Consider the following 15,206-nt stretch of genomic DNA (forward strand, 5'->3'; position numbering starts at 1 on the left):
AGGAATAAGAAGGAGGAACCTCCCAGAACATTAGGAGGCCAAGGCGGGTGGATCACGAGGTCAGGAGTTCAAGACCAGCTTGGCCAAGATGGTGAAACCTCTACTAAAAATACAAAAATTAGCTGGGCGTGGTGGTGGACACCTGTAATCCCAGCTACTCGGGAGGCTGAGGCAGAGAACTGCTGAACCCAGGAGGTGGAGGTTGCAGTGAGCCAAGATCACACCACTGCACTCCAGCCTGGGTGACAGAGTGAGACTCTGTCTCAAAGTGAAAAAAAAAAAAGAAAGAAGGAGGAGGAGCCATGTGACAGCCAGGGAAAAGCAGTTGAGGAAGAGGGAACAGCCAATGCAAAGACTTGGTTGAGAATTCAGTAGATGAATCTAATCTTTCAGTTATTCCCATTTCATTAATCCATCAAAATGAAAAAGAGGGCATGGTGGAGAATGTACTATTTCATCTTTGTGTGTTCACCCAGCAAGCTATACTAAGCACATCCCTTGTACCAGGAACTGTGCCAGATGCTGACACAAAGATGAGCCAGATGACCCCTTCTCTCGGGGAGTGTGCAGTCCAATGAGGGAGGCAGGTAACAAAATAAGCATGGCTCATGAGATAAGTGAGAATCTCCCAGACAATCAGCTTATGTTCTGAGAAGGCCAAGAAGATGATTAATAGTTTCGAGTATGATGATGCGAGCAATTGCTGTTGACACTGCGTGATCAAATTATTTTCATTTCTTTGTGGTCCTGCAGCTCAGAATACCTGGATTTTTGGTGAAATATTTGCAAGGGATATCAGATTTAGGATACTGTATAATGCACTATTATGTTTCAGAGTATAAGGAGAAATAGCATGCTAATAATAGCTAATACTTATTGAGAACATGGATTTACCTGGATAATGTACCATCTCATGGAAGAGTCACTACGCCTTTATGAGGCAGGGACTATTATTATTTCCGCCTTTTCAGATGGAGAAATAGGGGCTTAGCAAGACCAAGAGGCTTTCCTGAAGTGACAATTTCCCAGTTCTGTCTGGATTCGAGCCTCAGTTCTGGTCCACACGCCCTCTCATGAATAGCTTAGACACCGATACAATTGCTTTTCTCGCTCTAGTCCCCAAAGTGGATACCTTGTTCTTCTCCCCAACCCACTCACTTATCCATCTAGGTTGCCTAGGCTAGCCTGATCTACCTGCATTTCTCCCCAGGGGTCCTGCAGGTGGAAAAATGGAAAGAATGGGCACCTGGACGGGCATGGACAGGGCAGTGCCCACTGACTGACTATACTTGACTCCAGTCTCTTGAGCCCCAAGTAGAATGTGGAAAACTTTGAGGCCAAAGCTGGGCACCTGGTTCCCACTCCATCTGGGGCAGGGGGCTGGGGGGAGGAGAAATTCCTGGGGCTCAGTGTTCAAGGTCTGAGGCACAGGAGACAAATCAAATGCCAAGGCACCAGACAGTTAAGGTAAAACGTTGAAGTCAAGAGGAAGTAGTGAGTCTGTTGCCAACTGGATAGGGTTGGTCCTATCCCATCTAAATGTATTAGAATTAAGTGGCTTTTAAAAATGAGCAGGTCATCTTCAGCCCGCGGGCTGGCCAATTTGGAACTTAATGGGCCTTTGCGTCCTCCTTCTCTGAGCCTCCTTTTATTCCAGACTTTTCAGTGTGAGTTTGTGCGTCCCTCCGACGGTCTCTGGGTGTGTCCTTCAGGCAGTAGGATGCCTTCGACTGCCTGTCCCGTTTCTCAGGCTGACGCTCTCTCTGTCCTCCCCGCCTCCCCTCACTCCTTTTCTCCCTCCCTTTCTCCTTGTGGGGAGGCTCTTGGCCCGGGTCCCTGAGCCCGGGCGGGTGCTGGCAGAGGACGCAGAAGGGGTGAGGTCACGTCTCCCTTGAGCCCCGAGCCGCTGGCTTTTCAGAGCCTCCCCTCGAGCCGGCGGCCAGAGCCCCAGACCACACAGACCGTGCGCTCCTCCGCCCTCCCGGCACCGCCGGCCTCGCCCATGTCTCAGTACGCCCCCAGCCCGGACTTCAAGAGGGCTTTGGACAGCAGTCCCGAGGCCAACACTGAAGATGACAAGACCGAGGAGGACGTGCCCACGCCCAAGAACTACCTGTGGCTCACCATCGTCTCGTGTTTTTGCCCTGCGTACCCCATCAACATCGTGGCTTTGGTCTTTTCCATCATGGTGAGTGAATCAGGGCCAGAGGCAGCCGGGGAGGAGAGACCCGGGCGGCTTTGAGCCCCTGCAGGGGATTCCGCGCGCTCTCCGCGGCTCCCTTCCTCACGGCCCCGCCCGCGCTAGGAGTTCTTTGTCCTCGCACATCCTCCTCACCTTTCTCAGGCTCCCAGAGCTCTCCCCGCAATCATCAGCACCTCCTCTGCACTCCTCGTGGTGCTCGGAGCCCTGATGAAGCTTCCCCCAGGCTAGCTTTCCTCTTCTTTCCAGCTCCCAGGGTGCGTTTCCTCTCCAACCCGGGGAAGTTCTTCCGTGGACTTTGCTGACTCCTCTGACCTTCCTAGGCACTTGCCCGGGGCTTCTCAACCCTCTTTTCTAGAGCCCCAATGCGTGCCACCCTAGTGGGCGGCAGTTAGTGCATTCCCAGAGCGCGCAGGCTCTACGTTCCTTTCCCTGCGGCGCCAGGGGCTCCTGTGCTCCAGCGGCCGGGACTGTTTCTATCTCAGCCTGTGCTCCCTTCTCTCTTTGCTGCGCCCAACGGCACCGCTTCCGCCACTCTCCGGGGGGTCCCCAGGCGATTCCTGATGCCCTCTCCTTGACCCCCTGTTTCTGCTCTTTGGCACGGCACGCTCTGTCCAGGCAACAGTGTCCTCTCGCTTCTTCCCACACCTAGCTTCCTCTCCTTGCCTCCCTCCGGCACCCGCTTTTTAACGCCCCCGAGGCTGCCTTACACCCGCTACCTCTTTAGGTCTTTCTTGGGCTCCCCGTGTGCCCCCCTCACCAGCAAAATGGGCGCGCCTCTGTTACTCTTTCTACCCAGTGCGTCGTAGTTCCTCCCTGTTTGTTGCGCACTGGCCCTAACTTCGCCTCTCTTGGTGTCCCCCAGGGCTCCCAGGCGCCCCTCCACCTCTCTGTCCTGCGCCCAGAGCTCTCCTGGGAATGAACTGGGGAATTCCACGCAACGTGCGGCTCCGCCCGCCCTCTCCGCGCAGGCCTCCCGAGCTGCCCTCCTCTCTAGGAGTGGCCGCTGGGGCCTCCCGTCCGCCCTTCCGGAGCTCAGCTCTCTAGCCCTCTTCAACCCTAGTAGGAACACCCGAGCGAACCCCACCGGGAAGGCGACAAGCGCCTGCTAGGTCCTCGCCTTATTGACTGCAGCAGCTGGCCCGGGGGTGGCGGCGGGGTGAGGTTCGGACCGGCACTGTCCCGGGACAACCCTTGCAGTTGCGCCCCCTCCCCCACCGGCCCACCTCGCCTGCAGCTGGGCCACTGAACTCCCCGGCCACAGACGCAGAGCCCTGATTTAGCGCGGTGAAAATTGCGAACCACCCGTCCCCCGTCAAGTCCGCCCACACTTGCCCACGGGTGGTGGCACCACATTCGCTTCGTGGTCACCTGCAAGGCTCCTGCAAGGTCACTTGCAGCCGTAAATTGCCCTTTCCCAAACCAGTTTGTGGACGGCGTCTGCGCCGACGTGAAAGCGCGCGCAGCCGCTGAAGTTCAGTCAAGCCTGTATTCAAATCCCAATTCTCCCACTTTCTAGCTATGTGATCTCTGAAGTCACTGCATCTCTGAACCTCAGTCTCTTTGTAAAACCGGAATAATCACAGCCAGGTTTCTTGGGGTTGTTGGGAGCATTCATGACATAATTGTTAAGTGCTTAGAACAGGGCCCAGCATGGTATCTTCACAAAATCTTTACTCAAATGTCACTTCATGAGGCCTTCTGTGATTGCTGTTTAAAATCAGGACCCCCACCCACCCACGCCGCGCAAGCTCTGTTCTTTCCTCTCTGCTGCCTTTTGACCAAATTACTTCTCTCCATCTGATATAGCATTTTAATTATTTGTATGTTTACAGTCTGTCCCTCTCATTAGAATATAAGCTCTATGAGGTCAGGAATATTTGTCGGTTCCTGTATCTTCAGCATCTGGAAGAAAATCTGGCACGTGGTAGATGCTTAATAAGTATTATGACATGAATGCATGCATGAATGAATGGTGTGGATGAATCATTAATCTTTTTTTCCCATCCTGGAGGCCCGGCAGCCGTCGCATCCGGTTCCTTCAGACCAACCAGCCAATTTCCTCCCTTCCTTCCTATCCCCATATATCCGGTCTTGACTCTTTTTGCCGAGAGTCTGGAAACGATGCTGCAGCCAAATTCTCCAGGCAGCAGCAGACTGTCTGGCTGGCACTGGTGCCCACATTCTATCCTGGTTTATTAATGAAGCAGCCAATTCACCCCTTTCCCAGTGCCACTTAGAAAACTGCGTGCAAAGCCTTTTTCCCTCATTGGTCTGAAATGAGCTGGCACTCCAGCTGGTAGTGACAGGTCAGATATTAATGATGCTGCTTGGTATGCCCTGGGAGAAGAGGTTTGCACATGCTTTGAATTGAAACTTCCTTTTCTAATCCCCTCTTCCCCATTCCCTCCCCCAAGCCTTTTTCAGTTTTATAAGAGACTATTCTGTTGCCAGAACAGACCCTGGAGACAGTTTACTATGGACAAGTTTGTATCTTTATTTATTTATTTATTTATTTATTTAAGACAGAGTCTCGCTCTGTCACCCAGGCTGGAGTGAGTGCAGTGGCACAATCTTGGCTCACTGCAACCTCCACCTCCTGGGTTCAAGCGATCCTCCCACCCCAGCCACCCCAACTAACTGGGATTACAGACGCAGGCCACCACGCCCGACTAATTTTTGTATTTTTGGTAGAGACGGGGTTTCACCATGTTGCCCAGGCTGATCTCAAACTCCTGACCTCAAGTGATCCGCCCACCTCGGCCTCCCAAAGTGCTGGGATTATGTGGGTGAGCCACTGCGCCCGGCCAGGTTTTGTACCTTTTTAAACCCTTGGTTTCTTCATCTATAAAATGGGAATGTGAACGCTGTTTTAAGATGAGCAAAACTGTTGTAAGGATGAAACAAAACAAAGCATTTTAGCTGTTAGCACTATGCTAGGTACATGCAATAATTGTCAGATGTATAGATGTGGAACTTGGAGATATCATGTTACATATGAAAACAAACAGAAATTCTAAACGGTGTGCCCTACACCCTTCCTGTTGCACTTTCTCTAAGGTACTGGAAGTGTTTTCCCATGGATATAGTGCAGCTCTGGGCTTGATCAGTTTCATCACAAGGACTCCAAAGGACAAAGGACAAAGAGGAAGAGGAAAGATGTGCAGTAGGAAGGTGGGAGACCAATTCTGCCAGGCGTTTGCTTCCCCTAGGGTCTCTTGTGATGTTCGGTCCTTTTTCAACTCTCACTTTTTTCAACTCTCACTTCTCTGTAATTCATGATTTGTGGTGCTCTCAATGATTTGGGGTGTTACTGGCATTTGGTGGAAAGAGCCAAAGTACTAATGTCTGCCATGCTAGGGGCTCTCCCCCAGTGAAGAATGGACATGTTCGCAATACCAAGATCATCCCAGTGAAGAAGCACTGTAGGATGACGCAAATTGTTATAAACATGGATGTGTGGAACATATTGGCAAGGTTCAAAATAATTAGTTTCCAGAATGGTAAAAAAGAGCCAACAATCTCAAAACAATCAATACTTAAATATTTATTAAACCAAGCCTGAGAAGCTTTCTATAAAATCACCAAATTAGAGTAGGTGCTGGCAAAGAAAACTACTTTGGAAAAATACACATTCAAGAAGAGTGTTCTTCAAGTTGTGGATTTCTGTGTTCTTTCTACCACCCCATGTAGCTCCAGGGGAGTCCTGGGGTCCTGGGGGTTAGGAGGTGGCACACCGCAGATGAACTCTAGTCCAACATGTCTTGTTGTATTGAGTGTTGAAAGGTCAAGCATTGTCAGGAACAGAGAAGTGTTGCTTCCTCTATGTATTGAAAGTCTATTTGTTGAAAGCATACTTAACCTCAATGTGAGAGACGCATATCTCAAGAATTTCTCCCTAGACTGGGTTCCTGGTAGCTCATATTGCATCTTTGCGTGAATTTGAATATGGCACATTTTCTCCATGCAGACACAACCCTCCACCAGGGCACATAGCTTGGTGAGGAGCACAAGCTGGCTTTCAGGCCTCATTCATCATGATCCCACCCATCCCTGGCTATCTGTTTATTCCCTGTAAAAGAACCCTATAATTTCCTAATGTGGCCCTCGACCCTGGAGAAAGAATATTTATTTGTTATTCAGCACGTACTTATTGAGCATCTATTAGGTGCCAGGCTCTATTCCAGCTATTCCTTTGTCTCTATCAAGTGGCAAATAAGATCAGAAAGGTCTCTGCCCTCCTGGATCTCAAAGAAGTGGGGCTTTAGGCAAGCTGCAAGAGTGTTGGCAAATTTAGGGTTAGTTCACTGTCTATTGGTTTTGTCGCTGGAATTTGCTACCTTACTCAGAAGACGAGTTTGTGCCAGCCCTCAATTCTTGATGACATCATGATGAATCATTTGCAAAACTGAACCAATTGGTCACTCTAATCATGGATACAAAATAACCAATGACTTTTGACCGGGTGGCGTATAAGCTTTTCATTAGCACTTCTCTCTCACACCTACCAATAGGTGTGTGGGGATTTGCCCATTCTTCATTGGGGAACAATTCATAGCATGGCAGGACAGTAGTACTTTGAGTCTTTCCACCAAATGCCAGTAGCACCCCCAAATCATCGAGACCACCACAGATGCTCCCACATTTCTAAATGCCTTCAAGGGGAATGGTACAACCCCTAGTCGAGATTCCCAAGCACACCATTGCCTGACATGTCTTACACACATCCCTGTCTAGAGAACCTGTCTAGAGACCAACCATTAAGGTTCCAATCCTTTTCTTTGATGTGCTTATGATTTTATGCAAGTGCCTCGATCTTTCTGAAGCTTGGTTTTTCCACCTTGTAAAATGGGGGTTGTGATAGTATTTACCCAAATGCAATTGTGGAGATTAGATAATAAGAGTCAAAAGTTTTCAGGTCACTGCTTAGAACACAGCTAGAATTCAATAAGTATTGATTTGATGATGGTGATGATGATGGAAGATATGTCTATTCTAGAGATACAAGCCATTACCTTTTCCAGTTTTTCTGTTTTTATTGCGACTAGAAAATTTGATAAGAATAAAAACAATGACCAATAGTAGACATGTCACTGGAATAAAAATTTGTTGCAGCATAAGGTAAATATTAATGCCAAACTGAAACACATACAAATAAGCAAAGAGGACTTTTGATTAATCATGAAATATTGAACATACCTGTTTTGCTCCCACCCCTTCTAAGACCACTTAAAATGATAGTAAGTGCTATTTGGTAGCACAATAGGGTGACTACAGTCAATAATAACTTAATTATGCATTTCTAAATAACTTAAAGGGTGTAATTACATTGTCTGTAACATAAAGGATAAATGCTTGAGGGGATGGATACCCCATTCTCCATGATGTGCTTATTTCACATTGCATGCCTGTATCAAAACATCTCATGTACCCCATAAACGTATATACCTATATGTGCCCAGAATTTAAAAAAAAAATGGTAGTAAATGAATTTAAAATGATATAAACACTCAAGGACAAATTAGGAAAACAGAAGAAGAAATGAGTGTGGTGACAAAATCTTAGACGATGGAAAATAGCTGGTTGGACATCAACTAATTTTGCGTAGTAGGTGACACTGAAATCTAAATCCTGTACAAATAGTAGCCAACAAGAAGAAAGTCATTTTTCTCTGCAAAGCTCTAGGAAAGCTCAGAAATTGGAGGTACTAGCTGAAGACACTGCCTCTGATGTTAGGAATAAAGGGTAGGGAAAATCTTTGAAAGTCTGTTTATGAAGTCGTGGAACTGCCAGAGATCGCCTACCACCCCACACAGCCAGGCCCCCACTTCCTCACCATCTCAGAAGATTAGAGATTTTCTCTGTGGTAAGATTAAACAGAATGACTGTAGACACCAGGCACAGCTGAGATAAGAGTTTAGGTGCCAAGCTGAAAACGAGATTCATGGAAAGCTGCAATGTTGAACAAGGAAGCTCCTTCCCCAACTTGGTTTCCTGGACAGAAATTGGAGAATTTCTCTTCAAGGATGTGACCAGTCCAAAAGAAAAAATCTTTAGGAGTCCTCCAGAGAGAGGATGCCATCCACCCACCCATTAACAAGCTCATGTGGATTAATAATGGCTTCAGAATTGTTATCAGGAATGCTGAAGGCTAAACAATAGTGAAAAGATGACTTCAAAAATCCTAAAAGAAAATTATTCACAACTTCAGTTCTAGACCCATCTAAATAATCATTCAAGGGAGAGAGAAGAATAAAGACTTTTCCAGGCATTTAAGGTCTCAAATAAATTGTCTGGTGTGCATCTTTTCTCAGAAAGTCATGGGCGAATGTGCCTCCCAAAAAGAAGGGAGTAAGTCAAGAAAAAAGACGTGGGATCCAGAAAAGGGACTGGACACAGATAAGAGACAGAGAAATGCTCCTGAAAACAAGGCAACCCATCTCTCACACCCACAGAAGATGCAGTTGATAATGGATGGTTGGTCTGAAGGCTTTGTCACAACCCATGATCTGGTTGTGGGCCGGCACCGTAAGCCACAGCCATGCCCCAAGTCTGACCGTACCTGCTGTGGATGATAAGGTCAGTGGTCAGTAAATACTCACGGGATGAAAAACAAACCAAACCACGTGTTTTTTCCATCTGACCCAAGCTCCACCAGAGCTTGAAATACAGTTTTGGCTGTTCGCCCGTCAAAACTGCTTCAGGTGAACTTCAGCTAGGTGTAGGGGGAAGATCGTGTGTGTCTGTGAACTTGGAAATAACAGGTCTTGGTGCAGGCAACTGATCCAGAGGGCTTGACACTGCCCGCTAGTTGGAGCACCGAATGCTGATTCATTGGCTGTCTCCCTGTCACTTCTCCCAATGTTCTCTGGCTCTTTCCACAGCTGAGATTGTCACATGAGAAATGGGGTATTAAAATTACAGACCCCTGTGACTTATTTCTTTTGAATTTCTTGCTTGAAGCTCTGAAGAGCATTCAGATGGTTCCAGATGACGAAGACCCTGTCCGAAGTGTGTCATCATGGGAAGGTCGCGTTCCAGATACCCATAGATTTTGCAAATATGCACATTTCCCCAGCAGCCCTGCCTCATCAGTTACTTTCGTAAGTTTTGCCTCTTGGTGGCCACTGACATTTGGTATTTGAGAATCTAGAATTTAAACTGTTTTTAGAGTCCTTTCAGATCATGGGTGGTACAGACTATGTCTATTTCAAGATGTGAATCTGTGTGCTCCTAATTTTAAAAAATACAATTTAAGAGCCATTTAAATTTACTGATGAAATGCTGTAAAGGCTGGGTTTGTTATAACATAATATGTGGGGATAGAGATATAACAAGATTGGCCACTAATGCATGACAGTGGAAGCTGGGTTATGGGAACATGGGGATTTATTATATTACCCCGTCAAATTGTGTATACATTTAAAACTTTCCATAATAAAAAGTAAAAAGAGGGCCAGGCATGGTAGTTTACGCCTGTAATCCTAGCACTTTAGGAGGCTGAGGGGGGTGGACCACCTGAGCTCAGAAGCTTGAGACAAGCCTGGGCAACATAAAATCCCGTCTCTACAAAAAAAAAAAAAAAAAGAAAAGAAAAATAGCTGGGCACAGTAGTGAGTGCCTGTAGTCCAAGCTACCCAAAAGGCAGAGGCAGGAAAATCACTTGAGCCCAGGAGGTGGAGATCGCAGGGAGCCGAGATCATGCCACTGCACTCCAGCCTGGGCAGCAGAATGAGACCCTGTCTCAAAACAAACAAACAAAAAAAGTAAAAAGAAAGAAATTCAGATAGAACTTCTGAGTTTTCCTCCTAAGTCATTATCTGACTCCTAATGACTCCTAAGTCATTATCTGCCCAGATGAGCGGCAGATAAGAGAACAAGACAGCAGCTATTAAATGAGTTGGCCAAAAAGGCTATGGTTGAGGTAGAGCTTGTCATTAATTAGTAAGAAAACTATTTCTGGTTTATGTGTGAATGTCAATGATGACTTTGAAGAATACCTTCAAATAATCATCAAGGGGAGCCCAGGTAGAATTCACATCCTAGAACTTTAATCACCTAAGGATCTTGTTAAAATGCAGACTCCACTCCTCTTTCAAGGCTCAGCTAGAAAATCACCTCCTCCGTGAAGCCTTTTTTGATTGCCTCCTCTCTTTCACTCAAGGTTGTGCCCTCTATACTCTGAACAGATTTCCTCTCGGGTCATCTTTACTTCCTTGCACTGATTTGTGTATGTGAGCCCCTTAAGATTACACTCTTAGCCCCAGCACCTAGCACAATGTCAAGCATGAAGTCCACATGTAACAAACATTTGATGAATGAATAAATGAATTAATGAATTAATGACTACACAGGCCAAAGTCTGCTCCTACCTTTATCTCTGAGGGTTTGCTTCCCTTCCCCAACTGTGTTCTGCATTCCTGCCAAAACCTTCTTTGGAAAATATCCAGGAGACTCAGGCAAATGCCAAGGGTCACTGAGAGGTTGGCCAAGGCTTGGTTCCCAAGGATAATTTTCCTGGCTGCTCCAGAGCTCACCAATATGTTCACATTGCAGACCAGTGGGTCCACGTTTGGAAATTTGTCTTTATTCTCAGTTTGTTAGTTCAGGGCAGGACACTCTTCAGCTCAAAGCCCCTCATCCAGAAATGTGAGCCTGAACATACCTGAGAATGTCCAGGTCTGCACGTTCAAGAATTAAGCCAGACTTTGCAAAATGCGGCTTCTCAGAAAACTGGTTGTGTCTGGTGATAACAAATTTTACCAAAAAAGGTACAGGTGCAGGAGAGGATTAAATTGAGAAACCAAATGCTGAGTTGAGCAAAAGTTAAGTCTTTTCTTTCCTTTGGAGCTTTTTGGAGCCTTTGGCAAACCACCATGCATTATGGCTCTTTAATGGAATAGTATAGTATAGGGCATTTACTAAGCATTTTCCCGGATTCTTGGATCACAAGGCTAATATGCCACAGCACACATTTTGGGAAATACTATTCTTAATAATACCTTGGTTCTCATTTTAATGAGTACAGCTGCTGTTTATATGGGAAGATTGCATGGTATCCATCCTTAACATTCTTGCGTTGTAGACCCACCTCTCCCCCTTTCTTCCAACTTGGGTGTTTTTGGGTTTGGTTTGTTTTTGTTGTTTTTCTGTTTTGTTTTTGTTTTTGAGGCAGGATCTTACTCTGTCACCCAGACTGGAGTGCAATGGTGCAATCATGGCTCACTGCAGCCTCAATATCCTGACTCAAGTGATCCTCACACTTCAGTCTCCAAAGTGCTGGAATGACAGACATGAGCCACTAAGCCTGGCTAATTTTTAAATTTTTTTTTGTAGAAACAGAATCTCCCTGTGTTGCCCAAGCTGGTCTCAAACTCCTGGCCTCAAGTGATCTTCCTGCCTCAGCCTCCAAAGTGCTGAGATTACAGGCATGAGCCACTATGCTTGGCTAAGTTGGCTGTTTTGAATGAGTCTCCCTAGCCAAATTTTTGCTAATTTCCTTCCTCCCTCACTCTCTTTTTTTTTTTGCTGCAGGTGAAATTCAGGAACTTGACTTTGTTTCCTTTACCCTTTGTATCATATCTTCTATTCCCCAAACTAAAAGAGACTTTCTCTATTTTACTCCTCTTTGATAACTTTATTTGTTCTTTGCTGTGGGTAATTTTTATAGTAGTTTAGTATTTCTATTATTATTATTATTATTGCAACATTTATACATTTGTCTTTACTTTTTAAAGCATTTCATATTGACACGATTTCACTTGTTCCTTGCAAAAATCCCAGCAAGGTACATAAGGAAGCTGTTCTCCTTATTTATCCTTAAGAAAACTGAGGCTCAGAAATGTGGTAAGCCTCTCCAACAAAATCAAACATGACAGTCCTTACACCCATGAAGCATTATAATCAGACAGCTATGCCTTTCCTTTTTTTTTTTTTTTTTTTTAAGACAGGGTCTCACTCTGTTGCACAGGCTGGAGTGCAGTGGTACAACCACAGGTCACTGCAGCCTTGACCTCCCCAGGCTCAGTTGATCCTCCCAGTTCAGCCTCCCAGGCAGCTGGGACTATAGGCACACACCACCATGCCTAGCTAAACTTTTTTGTATTTATTGTATATATGGTTCACCATGTTGCCCAGATTGGTCTTGAATGCCTGTGCTCAAGGGATCTACCCCCATCAGCCTCCTGAAGTGCTGGGATTAGAGGCGTGAGCCACCACGTCTGGCCCTGCCTTACTCTTTGATAGAAAACAGCTTTGATTGTTCTAGAAGCTTTCTCTTTTAACAGATTTACCCCCATCAATATAAGAAGTATGATACAATACTCTCAATCAAGCCTGTCAGAATTCCTCCATAGCTTTTGGCTCTAATGATAGACAGCCAAAAAGGACAATTCTTACTTATCCTGAAAATATTTATGGAGAGAAAAAGCCCAAAAGCCCAAGAGGAAGAGAGACAAGCATGAATGAATCAACGGTGCTGAAAAGAAAATGCACCTTGTAGTCTGGAAGCCCAGTCTCAGAATTCCCAGCACCACTTTCAGGTGTAGAAACAGGAGCAAGCAAAACCCAAACTAGAAATCCCAAAGTCATCCAAAAACTCAGATGTTATTCCTAAAAATATTTGCTAAGTGCCCACATACATCAAGCTATTTTGATGGGAGCCTGCTATCTAGGAGTTTGGAATTTAAAACAATATTGGTCTATATAAAAAGAGTTTCTTGCACCTGGAAAAAAAAATCAGACTATGTTCAGAAATTTATGTAAGTCTACAGATGGAAGGGAGTATAAGGAGGGGTCACTGGGAAAGAAAGAAACAGAGACAGAGACAGAGAAAGGGAGAAAACTCACTTCTGCCTAGATTTCAGAGGATGTATGGAAATGCCTGGATGTCCAGGCAGAAGTTTGCTGCAGGAGTGGAGCCCTCAAAAAGAATTTCTGCTAGGGCAGTGTGGAAGGGAAATGTGGGGACAGAGCCCCACACAGAGTCCCCATTGGGGCACTGCCTAGTGGAGCTATGAGAAGAGGGCCACTGTCCTCCAGACGCCAGAATGGTAGATCCTCTGATAGCTTGCACCATGCACCTGGTGCAACCCACAACACTCAACACCAGCCATGGAAGCAGCCAGGGCGGGGACTATACCCTGCAAAGCCACAGAGGCAGAGCTGCCCAAGGCCATGGGAGCCCACCTCTTGCATCAGTATGACCTGGATGTGAAACATGGAGTCAAAGGAGATTATTTTGAAACTTTAAGGTGTAATGACTGCCCTATTGGATTTTGGACTTTCATCCTTTGTTTTGGTCAATTTCTCCCATTTAGAATGGATGTATTTACCCAATGCCTGTACTCCCATTGTATCTAGGAAGTGACTTACTTGCTTTTGATTTTACAGGCTCATAGGCAGAAGGGACTTGCCTTGTCTTTGATGAAACTTTGGATCTGGACTTTGGGGTTAATGCTGGATGAGTTAAGACTTCAGGTGACTGTTGGAAGTGCATGATTTTTGTGTCTTGAAATGTGAGGACATAAAACTTGGGAGGGGCCGTGGGTGGAATGTTGTGGTTTAGCTGTGTCCTCACCCAAATCTCATCTTGAATTGCAGTTTCCATAAGCCCCACCTGTCATGGGAGGGACCTGATGGGAGGTGATTGAATCATAGGGGTGGTTTCCCCCATGCTGTTTTCATCATATTGAGTGAGTTCTCACGAGATACGATGGTTTTATGAGGGGCTCTTCCCCAATTCACTTGGCACTCATTCTCTCTCCTGCTGTCCTGTGAAGAGGTGCTTTCCACCATGATTGTAAGTTTCCTGAGGCTTCCCCAGCCATGTGGAGCTGTGAGTCAATTAAATCTCTTTTATTATAAAGTACCCACCCTCAGATATTTATTTATAACAGCATGAGAATGGACTAATACAGCCATTAGGAGTCACTACTCATCCCCACAACCCCTGGCAATCTCTAATCTACTGTCTATCTCTACGGATTTACCTATTCTGGATATTTCTTATAAATGGAATCATATAATATGTGATCTTTCATATATGTCCTCTTTCACTTAGCATCACGTTTTCAGGGTTCATCCATGTTGTAGCATTAATCAGTACTTCATTCTTTTTAAGGCTGAATAATATTCTATTGTATGGATATTCCATATTGTGTTTTTCTGTTCATTCATTGATGGACATTGGGTTGATTCCATTTTTTGGCTCTTAAAAATATGCTGCTAGGAATATTCATGAACAACTTTTTTGTATGAACTTATGTTTTCAATTTTCTTAAGTATAGATCTAGGAGTGGAATTGTTGGGTAGTATGATAACGATATGTTTAACTTGTTGAGGAACTGCTAGACCATTTCCAAAGCACCCACACAATTTTGCAATCCCACCATCCCTGTACAAGGGTTCCAGTTTCTCTGTATCCTTAATAACACATGTTATTATCTTTTTTATTGTGGCTATCCCAGTAGGTGCAAAGTAGTATCTTTTTGAGGTTTTTCTTTGCATTTCTCTAGTGACTAATGATATTGAGCATTTCCTGTGCTTACTGGCAATTTGTATTCTTCAAAGAAATGTCCATTTAGAGACTTTGCCTCTCTTTAAGTGGGTTGTTCGCCTTTTTATTGTTGAGTTTAAGAGATATATGTGTGTGTATATATATACACACATACACACACACACATATATATACTAACTACAAAGACTTCATAAATATGTGAACTGCAAATATTTTCTCTCCTTTTTGCAGATTTTCTGGCCCTTGCTTCTTTCACTGTTTTGTGAACCTTAGAGGCCTGTTTATGTATCCCAGAGTTTTTCACAAAACTGCTTTCCATTTTTGCTTGTAGTTTCTCCTTTAGCCCCCAACATGTACACTGGGTGGGGGTACAGATTCAAAGGCAAACATCATGTTGGGCCAGGCTCTGAACTCAACTCCTAAGTCTGAATCCCAGCTCAGCTCTTATCCTAATTTCTCTGAGACTAGGTTTTCCCACCTATACAATGG

General features: G+C 45.3%; 1 protein-coding gene across 2 annotated transcripts in view; it reads left to right on the top strand.

Moving 5' to 3' along the window:
- Positions 1–1,600: 1,600 nt before the first annotated feature.
- Positions 1,601–15,206, top strand: part of TMEM233 (transmembrane protein 233) — a 46,197-nt gene continuing 32,591 nt past the window's right edge. Inside the window, exon 1 of one of the 2 annotated variants that reach the window (XM_011964412.1) lies at positions 1,601–2,188. In XM_011964412.1, coding sequence (XP_011819802.1) covers positions 2,003–2,188 — 186 coding nt within the window. In that variant the 5' untranslated portion in view covers positions 1,601–2,002. The remainder of the gene's footprint in view (positions 2,189–15,206) is intronic. The other variant, XM_011964411.1, reaches the window with a different exon arrangement.

The sequence above is a fragment of the Mandrillus leucophaeus genome, unplaced genomic scaffold, assembly GCF_000951045.1.
Source record: "Mandrillus leucophaeus isolate KB7577 unplaced genomic scaffold, Mleu.le_1.0 Scaffold7, whole genome shotgun sequence".
Lineage (NCBI taxonomy): Eukaryota > Metazoa > Chordata > Mammalia > Primates > Cercopithecidae > Mandrillus > Mandrillus leucophaeus.